At 38.7% G+C, this 26,449-nt stretch overlaps 1 protein-coding gene across 4 annotated transcripts in view; it reads left to right on the forward strand.

Annotated features, from left to right (window-relative positions):
- The window catches only part of CBX5 (chromobox 5), a 31,186-nt gene extending 7,049 nt beyond the window's left edge, over positions 1-24,137 (forward strand). Inside the window, exons 1-5 of one of the 4 annotated variants that reach the window (XM_074270154.1) lie at positions 9,634-9,654; positions 11,690-11,868; positions 17,496-17,682; positions 21,811-21,911; positions 23,859-24,137. In XM_074270154.1, coding sequence (XP_074126255.1) covers positions 11,732-11,868; positions 17,496-17,682; positions 21,811-21,911; positions 23,859-24,009 — 576 coding nt within the window. In that variant the 5' untranslated portion in view covers positions 9,634-9,654; positions 11,690-11,731 and the 3' untranslated portion in view covers positions 24,010-24,137. Of the gene's footprint in view, positions 1-9,633; positions 9,655-9,755; positions 9,889-11,689; positions 11,869-17,495; positions 17,683-21,810; positions 21,912-23,858 lie in introns of those variants that run through there. The other 3 variants (XM_074270153.1, XM_074270152.1, XM_074270155.1) reach the window with 3 other exon arrangements.
- Positions 24,138-26,449: the final 2,312 nt, after the last annotated feature.

The raw sequence follows: 26,449 nt of genomic DNA on the forward strand, positions 1-26,449 counted from the left end.
ATAAAAATTTCTTTAAAATCCGTCCTTTTCAGGTTCCTCTGACCTTGAGAGGTAGGGAGGTCAGCTATTTCTAGCAGTAGCACAGGTGAAGAAAAATCTTATTTTCTGGATTCCAACCCCAGTAAGAACCCTTTTCCCTGTGCACAATTGACTGATTTTTTTATTTTTACTTATTAATATCCTCTGGTAGAGGTGCTAAAAGATGACAACTTGGCCAAAATCTGTCAGCAAGCATTCATTTATCAGCCTACTGTGTTCCAGTTTTCTGGGGATATACAAAGACCAAAATGAACTTATTCCCTGCTGCAGTGAGCTGATTTGACAGTTTATCCAAAGATCAAGGACTCAAGTATGGCCATACCAAATAAATACAGTGTATTTTGGGGGTGGCAGTGGAGAGGCTTGAAGAAAGTGAGGGGAGCAGTAGCACATTTCAAACATGGTAGGTTTAGTTGGTAGAAAAGTTCAGACATAGGAAATGTAGTTTATATATGAAGAACCCTTAAAAGGCTGATTTGACTGAAGAATACGGGAAGGAAAGGAAGAAATATATATAAGATTGGGGGAAAAGATAGAAATGAATGACTTGAGAACTAAAGAGAATCTTCTGTTTAGTCCATGGTAGTTAAGCACCATTGGAGTTTATTTAGAACTCCTGTTGGATATTGTTCATCCTGTGCACTTCAGGAAAATCATTTTGACAGCTATCTGGAGAATGCAAGGATAAGGAGAAAGCAAGAACCTTAAGATAGGTTGACTAACTAAGAAGCATTTGAAATAATAGTTCAGGCCAGAGGTGCTGAGTACCTTAATTAGATAGTGGCCCAATGAATAGAGAGAAAATAATGGATGAAAGTATGTGGTAGAAACATCAAGATGTAGTAATTATTTACATATGAGGGTTGAGAGAGAATGAGGTATCAACAATGTCCATATTGCCAACCTGGGTGACTGGATAGCTGATGATGCCCCACTAAAAGTAGGGGAATTTGGGCTCTGAAATAAGTTTAGTTTTGGACAGGCTGAACTTGAGATGTCTGTAGATTGTTCAGTTTTGAAGTAGCCGATAGGCAGTTGAAAACTTATTTTTTAAAATACCTGGAGTTCTCAAGAACCTGGATATATAGATTTGAGACTCATCTGCAAAGAGATAATTAATTTCTTGAGGACTGATGAGGTCACTCTAAGAAAGTAAAGAGAATTGCAGCAAGCCCATCACTGAGCCTTAGGGAGCATAAACAGGAGTATGGTATGGACAACAAACCTGCCTAGGGTCCTGAAAAATAATCAGATTAGTAGGAAAACCCAGAAAAGCAATGAGACAAAAACCAAGAGGAGAGTTATCCAGGAGGAAAAAGTAGTCAGCAGTGTTATACTTCAACTTCTAAGAAATTGAGGAGAGGCCTTGGGGAGTAGGAAGGGAACTTAAATATATTGAGTGCATGCTATATATCAACCACTCTGCTAAACTTTACCCAAAAAAAAAAAAATTCTTCACAGAATCCCATCAAAGTAGCTATTAACCTCATTTTACCGTTGAAAAAACTGAGGCTAACAGAAGTTGTGATTTGCCCAACATCCCACAGTTATTGTAAGTGTATTTGAACTCAGACCTAGTATTTAATTAATTAGCATCAGATTTGGCAGTTGCAGCTATAAACATTTATTAAGACTCTACCATGTGCCAGACACTGTAGTAGAGCTACAGATGGGGGAAATTGGTCATGTGCCCTCAAGGAGCTTATATTCTAAAGAGTGGAGTAAGGAAGAAAAGGCACCCCAAAATATGAAATCCCAAAGTGGTGCACCTGATGTATCAGAGCTGAGCTGTTTCTTTAAATGGAGGTTTAAAATTTGTGATCCTACTTTCCATTTGAAAAGGGCAGTTAAAAGTATTTGGCTATTAAAAGATCTTTGGTAACTTTGAAGAAGGCAGGTTGTTTTGAACTTGTGAGATAAGATATGGACCCAATTTCAAGGAATTTAACTGATAAGAGGGTCTGTGTATGTTTTTGGAGGGTAGGAATAGGCTATGGGATAAATGAATGGCTTTTGGGAAAGAATGAGTATGTAATGGACAATCTGCTTCCTGAGAGAGAATGATGGTTGGATGAATCTAGGATGCAAATAGGACTAACCTTGATGAGGTCAAAAAAGATGAATAGGAGCCTGAAGGTGAGGGTTGTGGAAGTAATCCAGAATTAGCATTTGGCATGGTGGGAACTTGAAAAAAGCAGAGGCCCAAGAGATTAAAGGTCTGTGTAGACTTGAATTAACTGGAGAATCTATCTTGGGAAGAAAGGAAAAGAGTGATTGTCAGAATTGGTAGCCTGGTAGAGAATAGATTTGGTGGGGAACATTTTGAAATTATTGCACAGTTTTTGATAAAAAAAAGTGCAATATTTTTGGATGATAATGATGTCAAGTGTGTGGCTGAGGTAAAATGGAAGAATAAATCTTGGGAAGGGCAGATAAAACTGGGCCAGGAGTTAGGAATACTCCCAAATAGGATCACAAAGAGTCAGATATAACTGAAAAATGACTAAACAACAGTGAAATCTCAGGAGTTGAGAATGAAGTATTTGAAGAAACATCTTAGTTGTATTTTGGGAGTCTTCAAATATAAAGGAATATGTGGAGGGAGATAAAAAAGAAGCCTTTCAACCTTTGAATGTTGAAAATTTGACTGCTTAACTAGATTTTTTTTTTCCCCCCTGATGGGGGGGGTAGTATAGAGGAGAAGAGAAAGGGAGACAAAATATAATGAATAAAAAAGTGGGTTTTAGAAAGTAAAAATCATTGGAACACCCAGTTGTGGAATCCAGTAGTTATAGATTATCTATCCCTTTAACCTGCTTGTCTAGTAGTGACCTTTGTGTGCTATTTTAAATATCAATATATCTAGAGCACTGAACATACTTTTATGAGACTGTGGCATAGTAACTCACACTTAAATGTCAATAGAGACACTTGCAAAGACCTGCAAGGTTCAATAAGTTCTGGTGTGGGTTTGTTTCTCCTGTCATTACCCATTATATTTTTTTTACAGCTTTTAAATTGCTGCAGAGAGAAATTGGTCTGGATTGTAATGGATGGTTAAGGAGCTGCCAGGGATACCCTTGTATGGGGTAGGGAACAGTTCAATACTGTTTTGATTCTATTTATCTAAATTGTAGGCTATGGTTTGAATATAATTCATGTTGCAGATACACCAAAGTGATGGCAAAGCACAAAATTATACTGTACATTGAAGGCATGTTGGCCATTTTTCTAGTGCCTGAAATTTTACAGTATTTTGAATTGCCTTTTTTAGTTGGGTTGTATTAAATCCCTTTTGCCTTACCAACATTTGCAAATCAAAGTTTAATTATGTTGGAAACTTTAGGTTGTAGTACAAATTCAATTTTACATTTCTGGCATTTCTGTCAGTGTTTAATAAAATAAAAAATCCCAGATTGTGTGTAGAGGCTTAAGCATACCTCTTTTTAGAAGTAGAGGAGTGAGTGTAATGACCCTATTGATCTTCACTCCCTAATGATGCTTATTTCCAAAACTACTTGTGTATTTGATGTGAGCGTAGATACTAAATGCTATTTATTATATGGTGATTGATGTTTGAAAAATAGTTTTAATGAAAATAATAGGAGTGGACTCTTATGTTTTAACTATTGGCTATGTGGAAACGTAATATATCAAAATGGCTTTTTCCTCTAAATTTCATAAACCACACAAAAGGGTCACATTACAAATTCCTAATAATCACTAATAGTTCTATGAGCAAAGTGTATTTGATTCTCACTAGTTAGTCAAAAAGGTATTGGCAGTTATTCTTTCTTATCCTTAGGTATGGAAACTGAACCACAGAATAAATCATTTTAAAAGTATCTACTGGCTATGGGGGATAAAAAGAGGCATTTTATCAACTTTTTCTTTGTTGTTTATCAGTAATTTTTCAATCATGTCCAACTCTTTTTCATCCCATTTGGGGTTTTCTTTGCAAAGGTACTAGAGTAGGTTGCCATTTCCTCATCATCCAGATCATTTTACAGATGAGGAAATTTTGGCAAACAGTTTAAAGACTTACTCGGTCACATAAGTTTGTGTCTGAAGTTAGATTTTTAACTCAGAAAGGTGAGTTGTCTCCTGAATTCAGGCCATTTTCGTGACCACCTAGTTGCCCCTGAAAAGTTAAGGAATCTATCCAAGATCACATAGCTAAGTTCCCTTTTACTAAAAATTTTTAATTGTGGTGAAATATAACACCAAAGAGAATTCATTGATCTGTTATTGGTAAATGGTAGGTTCAATAGTTGATTTATCTTGGCTTTAAGATTGTGAAGGGAAATAAATTTTTCATTTAATATTATTTAGGTGTGCCTTTAGATGAGTTTAGCTGGTCCAAAAGCTAGCATTACTGGTCTGGCTAACCCGGGATCATGTTCCATCATTACTTCAAATTTTATTCAAAAATGATTGACTTGTGAGGCACACAATCCAGTACAGTTGATTTGAGAAGGGGGGGGGGGGTGGGAGAGGGAAGAGAGAATGAGTGTGAGTGTAGAGAGGGAGGAAGTAGTGTTTCTAGAAATATGATCTAGTATCATAACTTGGTTGTTAATTATAAATGTTTCATTAAATTAGACTTTGGAATTACAAACAGCTAAATTTTGTGGTAATTTTAAGAGGGGATAAATGTAATCCTCAAAGTAGCCTTCTCTTTCAACTAATTTAAAAATAAACTGGACTATTCCTGGTATTTCTGTCTACCCTTTAGGAGGTGTAAATAAGCCAAGAGGTGAACCAAACAAGAACACCCAAATAAACTAAAATATTTATATATATATATATAGTCCCTGAGTAATTGAATTTCAACTGTAGCTGAAGAAGTATTTTAGTTTTTAGAAGATCATCAGGAGCTATGTTAACCAGAGTTTTTTCTTTCCTGTCACTCTTCTCTGTTAATAAAACTTTGTGTAGTCTCTATGTGGCTTGTTAATGATAGGGGCGTTAACTGTCCTTAATCTTTCTCCCCAACTCTTTTCCTAATCCAGTCTTTTAAACAGACATTTAAACAGCTTTTAACTCCTTGAATTGGGTACTCTTGGGCTTTTTGGTGGAGGTGGAATGATAGTTATCAGTCCATTTAACAAAACCTGAGACAGCCAGGACAGCTGTAATGGGTATTTCTATAGTATGTTTTTGTTAAAATGCCACACGGCTACTACTTTGGAAATCATAAATCCAGTGGAAGAAAACATCTTTGTAGATGATGTTTTACTTATATGTCATTTATGTAACATGCCCAAGACTATCAGTGCTCAATTCCATAAAAACAAAAAACAGATGAAGCAGATTGAAGCACTCTTTTAAATTTGGGTTCTTTTCATGAGTTCATTTCCCTATCATATAGCTAGATGGAACAGAGTAAGTATATATTATTAGTGTTGCGGATGATATTTAATCTTCACCCAAATCATTTGCTAGTCCTCATCCCGGCAGGTTCTCTATCCCCTAGAGTAAGAAAGTAGAGCAAGGCCTCAGCCTAGCTTAACCATCCAGGATTTTTTGTTCCATTTCTCCCATGTGGTAAGAGATTTTATTTATAACCTTTTCCTTTCATGACATTTAATGTTGTGCTTTTTTCACTAATGATGATGCAGAAAAGGTAGTAATCCTTCATGGGCTAGGAGAGATTTTATTGAAACCTTTAAAAAAAATTTCAAGCTATCATTGTAGTCCATCTTTCATAGTAGTTAACCTGTCTTCTTCCTCAAAAGAGCTCTTGGGCTTGCATGGTGGTACAAAGCGTACTAACATAACAGATGCCTTATTTTAAATACTATCAAGCTTCCCTAAAGGCAAGCTTAAGAACATATACACTGTCTGCCATCAGTCATGGAGAGGTAATGAAAATATGTTCCACATGTGGCCCAAGACAAGCCACAAAGGTATCTGGCATTGAAAGCAACGACTAAGAAGCAAAACAATAAAGGAACATTAGTATAAAAATACTAGAGATCCAGTGTGGGTGGTTCTGTAGGTCCAGAACTGGTTTGTCTCTTGTGTTGAAAGATTCAACCATGAATTCATTGTTAACTTCCCCCAGCACTCTACAGTCTTTCCCTATGTCTGATTGATAAAGATTAACTGATATTTAAAAAATTTTTTTACCTTTTTGTCTTATAGGTTCTCTTCCCTCCCTCATTTACCCAGCTAACCCCTTCTCCTTTTCCGGAAAATTCATCTGTTGAATGATTTTGCTTGTCAGCAGCTTGGAATGTGAATTCTGACTGTCTGACTATAAAAGCTCTTTGATATCTTTCTGGTGGTTAGCTCACCGGCACTCTGGCTCAAGGGCTTTTTCCCAACAGACTCCTGGAAAGAACAACCCTAGCGTTCAGAGGTCTGTGTGGCAAATTTACCTCTCATTGCTGAACCAAAGCCTTGATAAAACCTGACAGTACCCCAGCCTCCCTTGTCCCTTGGGGTCCTAACTGCCGGAATTGATCTATGGATGATGCCTTTACCAGAAAGCTCTCCACCAGTGCCCAAGAGAGGGTCGAGAGCCGTTTTGCTTGAAAGACTTTTCTTCAGAAACATGAGAAGCATCAGGCCCATCCCGTGGCAGTTTCCACAAGGATAAGGTTGCACTTGGACGCTTGTCCTCAATTTCTTCCTGCATGGTATCTAGATTCCACTTTAATCACTCCATCATCCTGCCAGCACTGTCTCATTTCTCATGCTGGCTGAGTGGTCTCCTCCCATGCTCAGTGTGAAACACCAGTCTTACTGCTTTATCTGGTGCAGGCCATGGCCCTTAAATTGTCCATCCAGCTTTGTGTTTCATTTGACCCTAATACATTGGGTCGAGCTGTCTAAGAGAATTATGTCCCCTCGCCTGTCTGAGTGCATTTCTCATTTCTCACTGCTGCTCCTGAGCAGATCTGTAACTTCAAGGTTAAGATAAGACACATTCCATCAGAACCATGTCGTCATCCTTGCCAGCTTCTGATCTGTGACTGTCCAAGAGATTTACCGAACAACTGCATGCCATTCTTTATGGCACATTAGGGTAGGACTCTGACTCCTGGCAAAAACTCAAGAGTTGATCTGTTGTCAGCTGTCGCAGAACCTGTTTCCCTAAAGGAAAAGGCCACTGCCTCTGTGGCCCTTAGGCATTTCTTAAAGGTGCCCCTGGAGAAGTGAAATGACTGAGGCTTGGGGAGATAGAAAGGGCAGCAGAAGGGAGGTGACAAGCCTTTTGTATTTCTCCCTTTGCAATTGTTTCCCCCTCCCCTTTCTTTAATGATCCCACAAAAACTTCCCAGTGCCGATATTTTCCTCCACCCTCTTACTCTCTTATACTACCAGTTGCTATTAGTTACTCTTTTCAGCCTTCAGTCCCCAGAGCAGTTCTGACTCCCCAGTAGTAGTGATGATTGTTTTTGCCTTTGAGAACTGAACATACCAGGACTTGTTCTCTGAAGGCTTATTAGTTCCTGCTGATTCAAAAAGCAGTGCTTCCCAATTCTACTGCTGTTCCTCTTCTGTTGCTGCCTTTACTTGTTTAGCTCTAAGGGTTACTTTACCCCTCAGCATGTGATACAGTTTAGCAGTTCTGGAATTTAGAAGGTCAGAGATTTCCTGCTGTTGTTCCAACAGGATTCTAGTATACCCTTATCCTACTCTTCTCTTTCAACCTTTTGATTTTCATTTAAATTCAGTGCATTGTTGAGAAGGAAGGATTGGGAGATAGTTGATTGGTTCATTTTATAGGCAGGGAAACTGAGGCTCACTCTACTCACATAGCAAATTAATAATTCTTATTTCTAGAGTAGTGCTTTGCCCACATTCCCCAGATAAAAACTATAGAAGAATTAGTAAGAAAAGATAATATTGTACAGATATTTGACTTCTGCTGAATGGAAACCTATGATTTTTATTCTATGGATTCCCTTTTGATACCTACCTAATATGAGGAAATCTTAATTATTTTTATAACTTGGCCTTTTTATGGTGCCCCGGAGTCATTTTCTTTTTCTTAACAATCTTGATAACCACTAACCCTTGATTCCTCACATTTGAATATTCCTATTGTCCAAAGACCTTTATTTCCCTTTCTAACTGGCAGCATCTCGAAGGTCCTGTGAACCATTAGAGGATCTCCATTATCCACAGAAGAGATTCTTTAAGAGAAATGTAATTCCAAATTTGCTGGTGTTTTTCTCCTCCTGTCTTCATCAGTGTTCCTTTTCTCACATATTTGTCCAATCTTTCAATAATGAATAATAACGAATTCAAAAGCATAACTTGAGCCAACACATCAGAAATAGTACATGAAACGTTGGCTTTTTCTAGTCATTAAGTAATTTAAGTAGCAGTGGATGGAGCCCTGTGCCTGGAACCAGGAAAACTTAAATTACTATCTGGCCTCAGATACTTTATTAAGGAAAATAATAACAGTATCTACCTGCCAGGTTGTTGTAAGGATTAAGTGTGAGAATTTAGAGTTTGGCACCCTGCCTGACACTCACTAGGTGCCTTAATGCTTCTTATTTCCTTCCTTCTTTATTTGTTAATATATTCATTGCCTTGTAGCTAAACAAAGTTTTAGCAATTCAGTTTAGCAAAATTCTAGTATTAGGGGGCAGGTGGTGGTACAGTGGATAGAACACCTGAAATTAGGAGGACCTGAATTCAAGTCTGGCCTCAGACACTAAACACTTTTTAGCTGTGTGACCCAGTTACCTCAGTGAAAAAATAAAAAAATAAATCCAAGTATTAGACCTTATATTTTCTTTTTCTATCTGCACAGTAAACCCTGGAATTGGGTTCCAATTATGGTCCCTGCCATTTTTGTCTTTGAGACCTGAGGCGTCATTGAACTTTTATAGGCCTCAGTTTCTGCTCAGGCTGCTTTCTAAGTCTTACCCTGAGTTGAGACAGCCTCTCTTGAGGTCTGATTAGGAGGAAAGAAAACAGAGGCAGTCTCACCCCTTTGGACTGCACTCCTTCCCTCTAACGATTAAGTTCTGAAGGGGCTGACCCTTTCACTCCCCTGGCCCCTCACCTCTTACTATTCTTCCTCTCTCCTTTCCCCTTCCCCACCACCATAGAACCAGGTTTTCACATCCAACCTCAAGTCCTTTCCACCCTTCCCCATGTTGCTTGTCCCATTTGAGCCTTAGTTTCCAAGCCTGTAAAATGGGGGTGAGACCTACTGTCTGCCTCCTTACAGGGTTAATGTGGGGGCCTTAAAAGTCTCTGCAACCTTTGCTGTACTGTTATATATTTAATTTGATTGATCTCCCAAGATCTGGAGGGAAAGTTTGTGTTTTCTGGCATTGGCTTAATGACTACTTCCTGGAGAGGTTTTAGGTGCAGACCTGAAGCTGTCCTTTGGCCTGACCCCCTTCCTCCTCCTCCTCCTCCCTGTTTAAACCGAAAAGGAAAGTTCAGCCCTTTAACTTTTCCAACCGCCTCTCCCCCTCAAGTGCTGCTGCCAGTTGCCTTGGCAACGCACTGTGGCAGCTGCGCAGTGGCGCCTAGACAGCTGGGTGGGGGCGGGGGAGCTGCCACCCCGCCAGGCCCCAGACCTAGGAGGGGAGGCCCCTCCTATTAGCCCAGAGGGAAAGAAAGAGCTGGGGAGATCCGGTAGGTAATGGAGAGGGCCATCATTCTTCTTGTGCCTTTTGGACCTCTTTACTGCCTAAAGGTGTAAGGGCTGATTTTTCTCCCTGCTCCCTCTTCAAACTGAACTGAAACAAATGTGAATCCCTCTTTTCCCTGGTGAGGCAAAAGAGGCCGTGGCCACAATGCAGTTAAACACTGAGCTGGTTTTAACCCCAGCGCTCTGACCCAAACTGCCATGCTCCCGGAAATTCCAAGGTGAGTGGGGGGAGCAAGGGGTTGCTCTGCTGGAACATGACATTTCCTGTCTCTGCTGAGGTCGGTGTCTGCTTTTATTGGTCATTTTTTATTTCAAATAAACCACCTTTTTTCCCCCCAAAGAAGCTTAAGGAGCTTTTCCAAACTGATGGAAAGTGAATTTTTAAATGCTTCTGCCCCGCCCCCCCCCCTTTCCTTTTCTTCCTTCCCTTCTCTCCTTCTCCTAGCTCCACTATGTAAAAAACTCTTTCACTCTTAGACAATGCTGGGTGGGGAGTATTTGTGGGTAAATTAGAACTCCTTGCTGGATGGATTTTTAAATCCCAGGAATTTTAATTTCTAACTGTATTCATAGGCTACTTCTCCCTCAATCTTGTTTATTTGAAATTAATTCATAAAAGCCATTTTCACAGATATCTGCTTTTTCTCCCTCATCAACTCCAGTTCATATCCTGAACTTAAAAAGCACTGTGCTCTCTACTTTCCTGGAATGATCTGGCGGGAAAGAAAATTTTGCTTTTCTCAGGGCACATAGAAGCATCTCTAAAGATGACAGCAAAGCCAAAATGGAGTTTTGCCAAGGAAACAGTTTTTGTTACTCCCTTACCCCAGATGGTAGGGACCATTTAACACAAATAGAACCCCACAGTGGGTTGATGATGATGATGATGATGATGATGATGATGATGATGAGCTGTCATTTCAAAAACTTTAGAGATTGCTGAAACCACCCCCCTACCCCCAGAGTATATATTTCTCAGCTTAACTCAATTTCTATTTTGTGTTGCTTTGCTTTGCCTTTACTCTAGCTTATGAATAGCTTCTCTGTATTTGTAGTTCCCATGTTGAAGCTTCAGACTGGGTGGGTGGAGGGGAGGTTCTTCTCTTCTTCCTCTTTGGCTCAAGAGTCAGCTTAATTTGAGAAGAAAAGAGTTGCCTCTCTAGCTATTGGTACTGGTTAGCATTGGGAATTACTACATATATCATCTACTTTAGGTTCCTGTGCATTTTTCCCCTGACTACTCCATCATTCTCTTCAGAGGTAGTAAACTTATAACAAGTAGAGTTTTAAACGTGGGGGAGAGAAAGAGATGTTGAGATATCAACTTCAATTTTATAAGTTAATATCCCTAAGGAAACAAATTTAGGTTGCTTAAGGGTGTCCCTAAAATTGTATTCCTGAAGAGCCATTGTTTTATAGTTAAGGGTCAGGCCAGAATTGGAGGGGGGGGGGTGTGCCATGAATTTGTTTGTTTGTTTAGGAACTGCCTTGTTTAAATAAAGTATGGTTTTAGTTGCCCCTGTGCAGACTTTGAGGTGATCTGGTCTGCAGGCATTCAGAATGTAGATTTTTCCATGTACTTTTTTTTATTTTCTTGACTTGGATTTAGACAACAAAATCGCCAAGTGTTCACTTCCTGAATATCAGTCACTAAGAACTAACTAGACTGGCCTTTAGAACCCTTTGGAACCTCTGACTACAATTTTGAAGAAAAGGATTTGAGGTGGCCCAGTGGATAGAGCACCAGCCTTGAATTCAGGAGGACCCGAGTTCAAATCTGGTCTCAGACACTTCCTAGCTGTGTGACCCTGGGCAAGTCACTTAACCCCAGCCTCAGGGGGAAAAAAAAGGATTTGAGGGTAGAGTTGTTTGGAGCTGACCCATTTATGCATGGGCTTCTTAGAGCTCATCTTTGACACTATTCCTTTAGAGAAATTCCTTGTTTTTCTTGGAGTCAGAGATTGAAAATGTTTAAACCCTTACTGTGGTTCTTAACTGCCTTACCCTTCCCATTTGCAGAAACCGGGTGGCCTTAGTCCTTCAGGTGAAACATCGTGCGCTATGGGAAAGAAAACCAAGCGAACAGCCGATAGTTCATCTTCAGAGGATGAGGAGGAGTACGTCGTGGAGAAGGTGTTAGACAGACGCGTGGTTAAGGGACAAGTGGAATACCTACTCAAGTGGAAAGGCTTTTCTGAGTAAGTCCTCTCTCTCTTGTTCTCTGGCATTAGTGCCTGAGGGATCTACATCAATAAAGGTTTCTTTTGGTCCTCTTTCTCAGATTGCTGGCAGTCAGGGAGTGTAGTGAATAGAATGTCAGTAGGATTCAAAAAATCTGCTTTACTTTTTTCAGCTCTCTTTAGACATCAACCTCGGTGTGGTTGCCACAGTTTCCTCTGAAATTGTAACTGGTGTTTAAGTTAAGTTAACCATATAAGATAACCATATGAGGAATTTTTCCATGCTGGGAATGGGGAGTCAATTCAGGGGAAGGCTCTATTTAATCAATCCTAGGAGAAATCTTTGATATCCAAGTGATTTTAAAAATGAATTTGAACTCACTCTAGAGAGCTCTTGGTAGACAAAATGGTTCTAAATCTACACCATAGGACAAGTTGCAGAGCTTTTCATCTAGACATCTCATAGGTGTCTTAAACTCAATAAAATTATCGTTCCATAAAATCCTTTTAACTGCTTTTTCTATTGAGAACATATCGTTCTTCCAATCACCTAGGTTCCTAACCTCAAAAGAGTGTTCTAACCTTCCCTCTCCCTCTAGCCTCAGAAGCACTCAGTTATCTCTTGTCTCTTCTCTCCAGCATCTGTCATATCTTGTCCATTCACTTCCCATCCACTCTAGTTCAGGTTCTCAGATATTTCATCTGTGCTTTTCCAATTGTCCCTAATTGGTCTCTCTGCCTCTATTATTTTCTTTCTCCAATCCATTCTCCTTATTGATGCCAAACATATTCCTAAAATCTTGGTCTGGCTGTGCTTAAATTCCATTGTTTCTCTTGCCTTTAGGATCCAATACCAACTCCTCTTTTGTCTTTTAAAACCTTTCACAATCTAGCTTTGGTCTATGTTTCCAGGCTTATAATCATCTCATTCACATACTCTTTGTGCTCATGGGTCACCTTGCTATACCATCCCTGTGCCCTAACTTGTCTCCCATGCTAGGATTATGGAATTAGAACTGGAGAGAACCTTCAGGCTATCTCTTCCAGTCCCCTCATTTTACAGAGGAGAAAACAGAAGTGCAGAAACATTCAGTGGTTTATCCAAAATGGCAGGAGCGGAATTTGAACCTATGTCTCCAACGCTACTTCTCCAGCTCTACCATACTATTCTATCTTCACTTCTGTTTCTTAGATTTCTTAAAATCTTCTAGACTTCTCTTCCAGTGTTCTCTTCTACAGAAAGTCTGGCTCCATCACCCAGTTGCTTGTTCCATTGTCTTGGAAATGATTTTGTGTTTTATTGTACATGTTCTGTGTTCCTGATCCTCCCCATCTTCTTTTCCCATTGCTTTGCTTTTCTCCTCCGTCCCCTCCTCCCCAGATAAGAGACAGTGATCTCCAAATTTATATATAGTTGGGCGATCAAATAAATGTTTGAATCAACATCAGTCTTTATCCTATATTGAAACCACTCTGAGTACTGCTAAGCCAAAAGAGAATTAGGATCTGTAGTGGGTGTAGCCATCCTTCTTGTTTGGAAGTGCCCAGAAATCATGGGATCTTAAAGAATCCTTGAAATGTGTTCAAAGTCATCATCTCCAAGCTTTGGGTAGAATCAGAAGAGGGAAAGGGACATTATGACCTCTGGGGAAAGCTCTGGTTCAGAAATCAGAGAAGCCTGGTTCTGATCCTATCTCTGAAGCTTAGCTTGTGTAATTGTTGGATAAGACATTCATTCTCCTTGAGTCTCAGTTTCCTCATCTGTAAAATGGGGAATAGAATTAGATAGTTTTTGAAATATCTTTGAACTTTAGATATTTGATGCTATGATCCTCATGCTACCTGAAGTATTAAGTGAGAAAGAAATGAATGCTTGGAGAGGTCCTGGAGTCATTCCTTTGATTGGAGAAAGTGAACATTGAGGCCTAGGTTGCAGATGTTCTCCCTGTTCTTATTCTTTATGCTTGACAGGTAGCTTTCAAAAATGAGAAAGGTAACAGTAACCCTGAGGCATTTCCTGACCATTGCCTTTTCCTGAGCCCTGACTGATGACCTGGAGTTCATGGGTGAATACATTGCTGTAATGATTAAGAACTCTGGAGAGAAAAACTCCCAACATTTCTCTCCTTAACTTGATTAAGTGGGAGCTGATTCAGTGAACCAAATAGAAAACCTGGTCATATTTGGAGAAAACTGTGATAGTTCCTAGAATTTGACCTAAACTATTAAGTTGGACAACTATATAGATAAAAATGTTCATCTTAACTTAATAAAGCAAAATACCCATTGGCTTTGTTTTACAGATGTTGGGAAATTACTGAATTAGATAGTGCTAGAGAACATTTGAATTTGTAGATTCAAGTTCTCTTAAAGCTATCACTGGGTGAATATTAAAAACCAAAGAGCTTCAACCTCAGGAAGAACTCAAGCCATTGTCAATTGTAAAAATGCACTTCAGCAAACATTTATTAAGAATCTGCTTTGTGTGAGGCTCTGCACAAGGTACTGGTGACACTGATACAAGAAGCAATGCCAATCCTCCAAGGGCTTGTTTTCAGTTAAGGGGAATCTAATCTGAATCTAAGTGAGTATATACAGTAATTCAGAAAGAGACAATGAGCATCCAGAAAAGGCTTGCTTCCCTGGACACTGGTAACCAAGCTGACTTGTGGGGGCTAGCCTAAGCAGCAGAAGTGGAGAGGCATGTGCATGTGCAAAAACCCCAAGGTAAGAGTATGACTGTGAAAGCCCTTAAGCCCTAAAGATTGTACTTCATCATAGAGGCATTAGGGAGCCACTGAAGACTTTATAGCAGTAGTAGTGACATAGTTCCATGTGGTTTAAGACTAGGGAATGTAGGTTTGATTTCACTGGTGTAGGAAATTTCCATTCAGGTCAGTGGACTTGAGGTCTTCTTTGCAGTTGAGCCTTATGGATGCCTAGACTTGCCCATAGTCACACAACCAGAACATGTTCAAGATGATATTGAAATCTAGGGCTTCCTATCTTCATGGCTGACTTGCCCTCCACCAGAGATGTCAAACTCAAAAAGAAACAAACATTTTGTAATTACATACTCATCTGTTTCCAGCTGTACTTGGGAGGTTTGACACCTCTGCCCTATACCATGCTTCCTCAGATATCTTAGAGTTAACAGATTTGATAACTGTGTGACACCCTTCTCCTAAGTAGATTCAAACATAACCTAGTACTTGTATGAACTCAACCCATACCATTATGTACACATGATAAAAAGGATAGGAATCTAGAGGGATAAGGCCATTCCTACCAGGCAGTCCCTATATAGTTCTGGCTTTCCATTGAAGCCCTTGTTCATTATAAGTATATTATTTCCTTATCTCCCTAGCTTTAAGAGTGACAAATGGGCTGTCTTTATATAAAGAATGTGTTTTATATGGGGACAGCTAGGTGGCGCAGTGAATAGAGCACCAGCCCTGAATTCAGGAGGACCGAATTCAAATTTGATCTCAGACACTTAACACTTCCTAGCTGTGTGACCTTGAGCAAGTCACTTAACCCCAGCCTCAGAAAAGGGGGAGGGAAAAAAAAAAGTGTTTTATAAATAATAATTGTGAATATTTTTTTTGTTGTTATTTTACACTTAAATATAAAATGAGAAAAGGAAAAAAAAATTGCGATGTACACAGCAGACCATAAGAATGGATTCATTATGAAACAATAAATTTTCATTTCAAGAAACTCTATACATTGTTTTGAAAATTGCCCAGCTTTTCTTTGTTTCCTTGTTGGTTTTCTTTTATTCTCTGCTGTGTAGTTTTTATTTTATTTTTCCCCTCCTTTTCCTTCTCCCATCCTAAAAAAGGCTACGATTAAATGTGAATATGTGTGTAAGTGTGTATACACACACACACACACACACACACACACACATACATATAGATACTATAAACATACGCATGTATTCATATACAAAATTTGTTTTGTAATAAAACCATTCTGTACTATTTTTCTCCTATCTGTTCTCTGAAGATGGATAGCGTCTTCCTTCCTAAGTCCCAAATCTTTTCATGTTTTTCTAAATCAACCCAGTTCATCATTTCCTACACCACAGCTACATTCCTTTCTGGATTCAAATAGCATTTTCCTTCCTAGGATCTTGGAGGCTAATTTGAGTATTTATAGGTCACATAATTTTTGAGTCAAATCTGGGCCTCAATCCCAAGTCTGTCTGTCTTATGCCAAGTTGAAGGTTCTTTCCATTGCTACATTTCTAGTTACTTATTAACTTTAGGCTCCTGAGGAACAAAGAGTAGTAAGATGCTTTTCTTGCAGTTATGTGGGTGACATTTTTAGTTCTTACATTGGTTCTTGACTTGAATGAATGTATAACTTGATTTCTTAAGTTGTCTGACACATGAAACTGTGGGATATATATTAAAATATGAACTTAGTCTTTTTAGGATGTCTTTGAAGCCATGGAACACCGATAGAAATGCATTTGAAGTCATTGATAGGTGATCTGAAATATCCAGAAATTAATTCATTTTAGTTTTACACAGATGAGGAAAAGGTGTGATGTTTGATAAGTATTACTTTGCTCTGGGAGTAATCAGCTTCTTTTAAGGCCTGAGAATTTTGGGAAAATTATAATATGAGAAAATTCATAGCTGGGGAGGAAAGATTAGCCCAGTTAATTCTGAAATATCTTTGAACTGAAATCTTGGATCTCTTTGTTGTTTTTAGGCTATTATCTGTACCATAGGGTGAAACTGGGGAGGGATTCTTAGGAAGCATCACTGCATTGCTGCCTTCTAGAGCCTATATCTGGAGCTCACAGGGTGGATTCATACTTCCCTGCCCATAGGGTGAGATTGAGTGTATCCCAAGCTTCCCTGCCTGTAGGGTGAGATTGTTAATCTTGTTCTGGTTGGAGATTTGGAATGGTAGCACCAGGGCTACCTTTGAATGGAAAATGGGTATGTGTTAGTTTGACAGAAAAACCATAGTAGTTTGATGGTAGTTTATTGTGCAAGTTTTGGTTAGGAGAAATAAAAAATGTCTAATTTGACTTACCTTGCTGATTCCTTATATTTCTCAAACACTAGTTAGATGTGGGTTTTTGTTTCTTTGAAACAAAACCAGGGAGTAATCAAATAAATGCATGCTGGGGAGTGTTTCTTAGTTGTATATTTATAGTTCAACAGATTTCAAAAGATCTGTGACCAGAATTCTTTGTGAGCCTGATGGCCAAAAAATTCATTATCTAACACCTCTCTTCCCATCAGTCCCAGTTGATGAAACTTATTTATTATGTTGGTTTCCCTAGTGTAAAAACTTAGGCTCCTTTCAATGGGCACAGAACAGTTTTAGAAACTAGCTGGAGGCAAAGCCCACTGTGATGGAAAATGGCTATTTCACCCACCTTTTCAACACTCTAAAGGTTAAACCCGTGGCAGATCACATTCCCTTTAATACTCTTGTGTTGATTTAATTCTTCTTGGTGTTTCTTGGTGAAAGTGGAGGAAATGGTGTGAACACAAACACAATTTGCCATGGCCAGAATTTTGCAGTCACATCTCTTGCCCACATCTGTTCTAGAACCATGATGCAGTTTTCTTACTTTTTTTTTTTTTTTTTTTCCTTTCCTTCCCCTTTTGTCCCAGGGAACATAATACCTGGGAACCTGAGAAAAACCTGGATTGCCCTGAATTGATCTCAGAGTTTATGAAAAAATACAAAAAAATGAAGGAAGGTGAAAACAACAAGCCTCGGGAGAAATCAGAAAGCACCAAAAGAAAATCCAGCTTTGCCAACAGTGCTGAAGAGATCAAGTCCAAAAAAAAGAGAGAGGTGAGTGGGCTCTCATCTTTTTTTTTCTTCTTTCCTTTTCTCTTTGGAACTTGTTCAATGGGATCTGATTTCGGGCCTATTAAGCTCTTTTCCCAGAATCCATGGCTGAGGTTGAAACCCTGGAAGGAACAAAGACCTTTCTGGGAGGAATCTTGTCTCCTGCGAGTGCCCCCTTCTGGTTGACAGAGGTACTGGTCCAGTTTAGCTGCAGCTTGCTGCTAAACCTCTCTTTGGAGTGACTTCTTCTTTAGGAGGCAGAATAGGATGATCCCAGGGAGAGTGTGGATTGCTGTGTTTTGGGTGATGGGCAAAAGCAAATGTCCAAAATGTTACTCTGCTCCCTTTTCTGCTTTGTTGCAAAGGTCATTATTATTCTTTGCCTTTTTACTTCTTTGATACTGTTTTAAATATTAGCTTAGGAGTTCATGCTGTATTGTTTCAACTTGGCTCAGCTCAGTCCTTCTGCATTTCATTTAGTAGCCTCTCAGTTTCTCTGATAGCTAGCACAAGCTGGGTTGGTTTTGTTTTGTTTTTTGCCTCATACTATACATCTTAGGATCTTAAATCTTGGAGCTGGGAAGCTTTGAAAAGCCATTTTATCAAAGAATTTTTGCATGAATCTCACCTTCACTGCCCTGTTCCCTCACTTCCCAGCCCAAAACAAAGGACAGGCATCACATAATCCTGGTTAATAAGATACATTATTTGTTCATTACCTCTTAAGTCTATCCCTTCCATTAACAGCTACATAGATCTCTATTCTGTTTACTTAACAATGTATGAAGGAAGTAAAATATAATGAAAGAATATAATTTGGAAATTCTATAGAAGAAAGGAATTGCTTGAAATCTTTGTCCTCTGCTTCTTTATTCTGAGTAAGTGGTTTTTTAATCATACCACAACTCCTCCCTTTATGCACATATCCTCCCCATAGGCTGCTTAGATAAGAACTACCTAGTTATCTTTTATAGAGCCACCAATTCTTATTCTGAGAATGTGGCAAAGGTAATTTTTTGGTCATTTGTAGCACTCAGCATTTTTAGATGATCTGGCAGAAATTTACCTTATTGGGTGGCCTTTATTATAATGTCCAAAGTAATTCTTGCCTCTTGGGAGGACGGAAAACAGATTGCCTTTACCCAGAATTGAAATAAAATTGGAAGATGAAGCTTTGCAAAGAAAAATGGGCTATGAATTGTGTGCTTTTCCATATTTCCCCCTTTTGACGGCATTATTTGAAGAGTTATACATGTCCTATTCTAACAAGTTTGAATATGTTACTACGGATTACAGTGTATCTTCCTTTTTTCTTTAGAAGAGGAAGTTTTGTGCCTTTTCCCTCTCATTTTTCATTTCTCATGACAAACAAAGGTTAGCAGAGGGGGGATTCTCCTATAACCTATCTTAGGGTTGGATAAAGTTAGGGAGCAAAAAGTGTCTAGCACTGAGCTTTTTATCAAGCCATCAGTTGCCAGCTGCTACTTTCTCAGCCCAGTGTGGATTAAACTAAAAAAGAATGACTTGGGCCTCAAGCCACTGGCTAGGCTACCAGGTATTAGCTAGGCCAGATTCAGAATTGAGCTGACCTTGAAAACAACCCTCAGCCATCCTCTGCCTCTCACCTCTCATCTGGGGGCCCCTGCGGCATTCTCAGTAGTGCTGGCACATGGCAGGCAGCTGGAATGATCAGTGAGTATATGTTTCAAAGGTACAGGAGGGGATTGCATTTCTTTCCTTAAACCATCACAGAAGAAATTTGTTAGTCGGCATTATGCCTGATTTAAGATTACTGCCTGTGTGATGATTTTAGCATTTTCCTCGCCTCAATTCCTTTTTAGCAGCTTGAACATTTTTCTTGCATTTTTTTTTCTCTCCCTCCCTATGTGGCAAACTGTTTTCAGCCGCCTGCTATGATTTACAGCTCAGTCCCTGTGCCAGCATTCCAGCTGTGAGCAGCTGTGTGCACATCTGGGAACCTTCTCTCCTTCATCCCCTCCTCCCCCCAAAAAGAGCTATGTTCTAAGAGCCAACATCTCCCCTTGATCCGTGGAGTTTCCTTCTCAATTGAAGGTTCTTTTGGGACCTTCTGAATCCTTTATGCTTTGTTTCTCCCAGAAGAGGGAGAAATGAGTATCAAATTAAAGATTTTATTATGAAAATGAAACACTAGAGATTTCATTTATTCAGGTAGACTCTTCAAATCTGGTAACATGTTGCTACTCAATAGGTTAACAATTATAATCCTGTAACAGACTTGAAAATGAGCTTTTAAAAAATTCATGGTCTGTGAATTTCAACCATCAACTTACGAACAGCCAAATTTGCAACTAGGGCTGACAATTGAGTTTGAACTGAAGAGAATATTGCATTTCAGTCAACTCTGGATAATTCCCTAGTGAATCAAGAATGACCTCATCTTTCCTATTCCATCTCCATCTCCATCCTGGAATGTAGACTATAAGATCTGAAACAGGAGGGGCCTGGGGCCAGTTAGACACAGAGAGGATGGAGTGTAATAGGATATAGGTATCTCAGTGCCATAAAGCCTGTGACCGGCCATTCCTATATTAGCACAGCTAATTGGTAGGTGACTGTTGGAAAAGTTATATTGCAAATGGCAGGCATTATTTGTGAATATCTGACAATAGATTCTATACCAGTAGTCTACCACTTCTGTGGAAAAAGGGTGCATTTTCTCATTGGTCTCTTGGAACTAAGAATGGGTCATTGCATTTAATATGTTTTCTTGGATTCTGTAGTAGTTTTTTTTTTTTAATATTATTGTAGTCATTCTGTGTTTGTTTCATCTGATTTTACTTTGCTTTATGTTGATTCAAACAAATCTCATTTCTTTGAATTCATCAATATTATTTTCTTAACACAAAGACAGTCTTTTAAAATACATTACATTCACATATCACACCATGTTCAACCATTCCTCAAAAGTAGGTGTCTACACTGTTTTTTGCTACTACAAAAAATCCTACTCTGAATCCTTTGGGGAATGTGGACCTTTCTTGTCATTAACTTTCAGGGATGAGGGGGCTTTTCATAGTAAATAAGATCTATGGATGTGAACAGTGTAGTGACTTTTCTCATGTAATTTTAAATTGTTTCCAAGAATTGTTGGGCTACTTCACAGATCTACCAATATTGTATTGGGGGACTGACTTTTCCACAACTTCTCCAACATGACTATTTCCTTTTTTTTTTTTTTTTTTTTGTGTCGTCCTTGTCATGATGGATGTTTGCTAAAATCTCTGAGGCGTTTAATTTCTTTGATTAATATTGATTTAAAGAGACTTTTTTTATATGCTTGTTGACATTTTGCTTTTTTTTTTTTTTTTTCTTTTGAAAACTGCTTATATCTTTTGACCACTTTTCTATTGGAATAGTTTTTCCAAATCAGGACCTTTCATTCTGGTAAGATGAAAGTTCAGAATGAGATGTTTTCACATTTTCATATCTTCAAACTAAGAGACTTGAAATTTAAAAGAATTAGTTTTAGAACAAATAAAAGGTATTCTTTATGTAGTAAGTTGTATTGTATTCCCAAGTATTGTAAACTTGGGAAGTTCATTGATAATACATTTTCAATTTATTATTAGAGGAATTGAGGACACCAGTCTCTTAACTTTTGAAGGCAACCCTGACTTTTTATAAAATAGTTTCATGCCTAATATCATCCATAGTAAATCTAAAAGGACCATTGACCCAGAGCACAGTCCCTTACAGATAGAAAATGCTCAATAGAGATCTACTGAATGGAAGCTGAAGACAGTAAGATGGGACCAGACAGTGCCAAGCCTTGAGTGTAAAGAAAAGCTGGGTACAAATCTGATCTTAGTAATTCTGTGATCCTGAACAAGTCAATGAATGCTGTTTGCCTCAGTTTCTTCATCTGTAAAATAAGTTGGAGAGAAGGAAATGGCAGGCCATTCCAATATCTTTGCCAAGAAAACTCCAGGCGGAGTTGAACATGACTGAAAACAACTGAATGAATCAAGCTCTCCCTAGAGTTGGAGCCAGTGAAAATGTTTTCAGCTTAACTTAGGTTGCTCTCAGTAGAGAAATGGTCAATAGTTTTCTTTCAACCAAATTATAATGCCTCCATTTTTGTGTTTGTAGCAGAGCAATGATATTGCCCGGGGCTTTGAGAGAGGACTAGAACCAGAAAAGATCATCGGGGCAACAGATTCCTGTGGAGACTTAATGTTCCTAATGAAATGGTGAGAGTTTGTGTCTCTGATTCAAACAAGCATTTACTGAGTCTGCTATCACTGTACCACAAGCATGGTCCTATGTTCTAGGGATACAGAGACAAAAGAGAAACAGTTTTGTCACTGGCTTAAATTTATATGCAAAATAGAGCAACATTCAGGATTGCTGAACTCAGGAATATTGATCATCTTCAGGGATCCTTAACTCTTTAGACTTTCTTCGAAAGTCCCCCAGAGTAAGTTGATTTTTTTTGTTGTTGTTGTTGTTTTGTTTTGTTTTTGGAATGGTACAGTTCTGATCTAGGATTATTACAAAGGAAATCCACTGGCTTCACTATTAGGACAAACTCTTCCAATAGCGCACATATTATTTACCAGGGTAACTATGATGAGGTTTGTATAGTTTTTGTGTTTTTTTGGTGATCATGATAAGTCATAATCAGTCCTGAAATCTCGTGTGGCATTGGAAAAGACAAGAATGACTGAGGAAGAGACATTTTTGAGGAAGAGATTTTCAAATGCTGAAATTAAAAAGAAAACTATTGTTTTCACAATCATTATTAAGACCAGTATGGTCTAAAGTTATCTCATCCGGAAGAGGGAATGGCTCTTAACAGAATGTAGTACTTCCCCTCACTTCTGTTCCAGCTTTGCTTTAAAGATACAAGGTGATTTATGACAAGTCCCTTACCAGACATTGCTTTCCCTCTGATTCAAGTGCTTTAGTCTCAAGATGAAGTCTGGTCTCTAACATTGGAGGGCTCCAGCTTGAGGACTATGGAGGAAGCTAATTATCTTAAAAGTGGTTTAATCAGTAAGTTTAATATTTTATCTGATGGAAGAACTGGTAGTAAATTATCAAGAAATCTGTGTTTGAAGAGCTAGTGCAGTCTGTGGAGAGGAACTGATAGAGACTGTCCCTTCTTATTCAACCACATCATCCCTGTGGTTTTTAAGTCAGATTAACCAGTTTTTCTACTGTCCTATGTAGTCTTTCCTTCTGCATAAATGTCTACATTCTCCCCAACCTTTTGCTCCCTCAGTTTAATAATTGACTCTTCTGTAAAATTGGAAAGTGTCAAATTTGCTGGCTTTTCAGCTGAACCTCATCATTACAATGCAAAGAAAATATTAAGATGTTGCAGCTAGCTCCTGGTTATCCATGGCAGGGGGGAAAGGAGCATCCAGGATACAGGGTCACTGAAATTTACATTTAATCCAAATCTCAGTTTAGTGGATACCAAACAAGATCTCTCCAGCTCAACAATCTATAAGAATTGCTGAAAAATTGCCATTATTGACAAAGTTGTGTTTCCATTTCCTTTTGTGGTTTATCTCCCTTTCTCTGAGGATGGTGATAGTTTTAATATGACCTTAATAAGGAAGATGTGATCAACAAGTAAGCTAATTGGCCTTTTAGTAATTAGAAGTTAGCTATGTTTTTCCAAGATCACAACCTATGTGATAGAAAATGATGAATGTTTAGCATAAACTATACAATTTGGGGATCGGGCCTAATTTTTTCTTCTAGTTCCTGGAACAAACATGTTATGATGAGTGAATAAGTACAGTATACCTGAAATTTTCAGTTCTCTCATTCGAACAGCCATGAATTTCACTTTCAAACAAACAGCTCTGGGTTTTTTTCACTGTCCCTGAAGAGATTAGTATAATGTAAGATTCGTGAAATGTTTGGAGTGTGTTTTCTTGAATTTTTCTCTTTTAAATTTGTCTTTCAACATATAAAAGCTCTATTTTACCTTCAACCTTGAAATAGCACTTCAGTTTCATAGCACAAAGGACAAGGGATTAATATTTTCCTTGCTGAATCCGTTTTCCCTATTCACAAAATGGGGATTATCACTTTTCTCATTCTGTGAAGGTGCTTGCCATTTAGCACAGACCTTGTTTGGATACTTTTGAGTCTGTATCCTCAAGTTCATTTTCTCTTTCCAGGAAAGACACCGATGAAGCTGACCTGGTCCTTGCAAAGGAAGCCAATGTAAAATGCCCACAGATTGTGATAGCATTTTATGAAGAGAGACTGACGTGGCATGCATATCCTGAGGACGCGGAAAACAAAGAGAAAGAAACAGCCAAGAGCTAAAGCAGGGGTGGCCTCTGTCATTTCTCTTTGTATATATAACACATTCACTTCCCCACTGCCTCCCCTTCCCCTTCCAGTTCCACTACCCCTTCTGTCCTAAACACATCCATAAAAAAAAAATGTGCTTATTACTGTGCTACACAGAAGAAATGTTGGTATTGGTTCTCATAACATAACTGATGGTCTGATTCATGATGTGTCTCTAGTGAAGACCAGCCATTTACATACTGTGTGTAATCCACCCCATTCTCCCTTTGCCCTTCTCTTCTCACCGACTCCTACCCCATTCTTCCCCCCAAGATGATGTTTAGCTTTTTAATCATCTTAGAGTCTTGATCTTTTTCAGGATTGGATTTGAGGGTTTTGTTAAAATGATGATCATTTTAGTTATTTGCTTTGGTTTCAATCAGTGTATTGATGACCAGCAAGCCTCAGAATTGAGGTATCGGGATAGGGTGGGGAATTTGGAAGATTTTTCAGGCTATACTTTGCCTGATTTTTATAAAGCCACTAGCAACTTAGTTACCTGCTAGGCTTTCCCCAACCCCAAGAATACAGTGTGCCCAATGAGGTCATGTGGACCTTGCTCCCTAACCTCCCAGTAGAAATACTTGGGGCCCTGGAAACATAAAAATATTTCTTGAAGTACCTCGGACCCCTAAACTCATGTCTTTTAGCAGGCTTTATTTGCAAAAAGAGTCCAAAGTGACAGGATTGTTAACAGTTTGACTTGTTAGCTGTAGTGCATGTGGATGGGGAGGAACTCTAGTTCATTTCTTTTTGTTATTAACATGAGGTATATATATATATATATATATTTTATATATATATTACTCCCTTCCTCTTATCTGGACTGTGTATTTATGTAAGTGTGAGTGACTACCTGGTGCTTGTGCCAAGATCCTGGGTGTTTCTCTCTCTCTCTCTCTCTCTCTCTCTCTCTCTCTCTCTCTCTCTCTCTCTCTCTCTCTCTCTCCCTCCTTCCCCACTCTTTCTTTTCTTTTCCCTCTTTCTTTCTCATCTCCTTTTTCCCTCGATTCCCCTCTCTCCATCACTGCCAATTCTTGTAGCCTCCCAAAGCATTTTTCTTAACTACCAAAGAGGCTTCAAACCATTCCCCCAACACACTTTGTTCTCCTTACTCATTCTTAGGGAAGCTAAGTCTCTTACGCTCCCTATTCTCTCCACACACCATCATTAAAGTGGATAAAGGGAAAGCTCTCTGAGAAGAGCCATTGGCTACAGCACCAACTATGAAAATATATTTAAGGTTCCAGATATCTTCACTTCTTGATTTTGCCCTTCATTTGTACATTTTCTTTATTTTTTGATGGTATTTCCACACTTTTCTGGAATGTGGCCCTAGTAAAGAACTAGCTGGGCTAAAGGTGGCTAGACATTTGTATCTTGACACAATCTCCTATTGATCTCCCCATCAAAATAGGTTCTTTGATTTCTTGATGTAGTGTGATTGTATACTAATCCTACCTTTCTATCCTTCCTCTCAGGCTAAGAAACAGGTCATTTCTTTTTCTCTTTGTGGTTGGAGTTTAGCAGATCATGTAAAGAAAAGGCAAGAATTTAGGGATTGTAAACTACAGTCCTAGTTACATAGAAATATAAATAAGTTTAGAATTAGCCTTAACTCCATAGGATCAATTGCCCCCCCGAGACTGGTTTTTGTTTTGTACATACTTAACTCTCTGGAAAGAAATATTCTACCATTGCTAGAATGTTCAGAGTAAAGGGAAATAGATATATTTCTCTAATGTATAGATTTCAGATCATATACAAATCATGCATTTAATCATAGTGTTTGTGAACTCTCTTGCCTGGCAATTCAGCTACTGGTTTGAGTTCTGTGCATTTTTAAAAATTATCACAGACACCATATTACACTGCACTGTAGAGAAGACAGGTGTTTCCCTCTATAGTTTAGACAGGCATGATGGTGCTTGAGTTGATCACCAGAAGGTGTTCCCCATTTGTGGCACTGTGATTTGGTAACATGAAATTCTCTACCTTCAGTGATTGAAAGATTTTAATCTCTTCTTGCTCTTTGTTTCTACTTAACAAGCAAAGACCTTAAACAAATTTAGGCACAAGAACAATTAAAAGTTGGTCATACTTGATGAAAGGAAAAAAGAGAATTGGTAGATACCTGAAGGCAATGATTCTCTTACTCCTTAGTTAGCTGGAAATTGGTAGCACAAAGTCTTTGAGTAGGTAGGCTACTTCTGGGCCTGCTGTTGACAGCAACAGTTGTCAGGTGATCTTTTGAATGAAATTGAACAGCTTATATGAGACCTATGAAAAGTTCATTGTATTCTGGTGTTTTTCTTCTGACAAATGATTCCTAGGTCATGCACTGCTCCTCATCACACTAATTCCCACCCTTATCCTCTGTCCTACCTTTTCTTTCCTCATCCTTTGGATACCA

Source organism: Sminthopsis crassicaudata, chromosome 5 (genome assembly GCF_048593235.1).
Source record: "Sminthopsis crassicaudata isolate SCR6 chromosome 5, ASM4859323v1, whole genome shotgun sequence".
Lineage (NCBI taxonomy): Eukaryota > Metazoa > Chordata > Mammalia > Dasyuromorphia > Dasyuridae > Sminthopsis > Sminthopsis crassicaudata.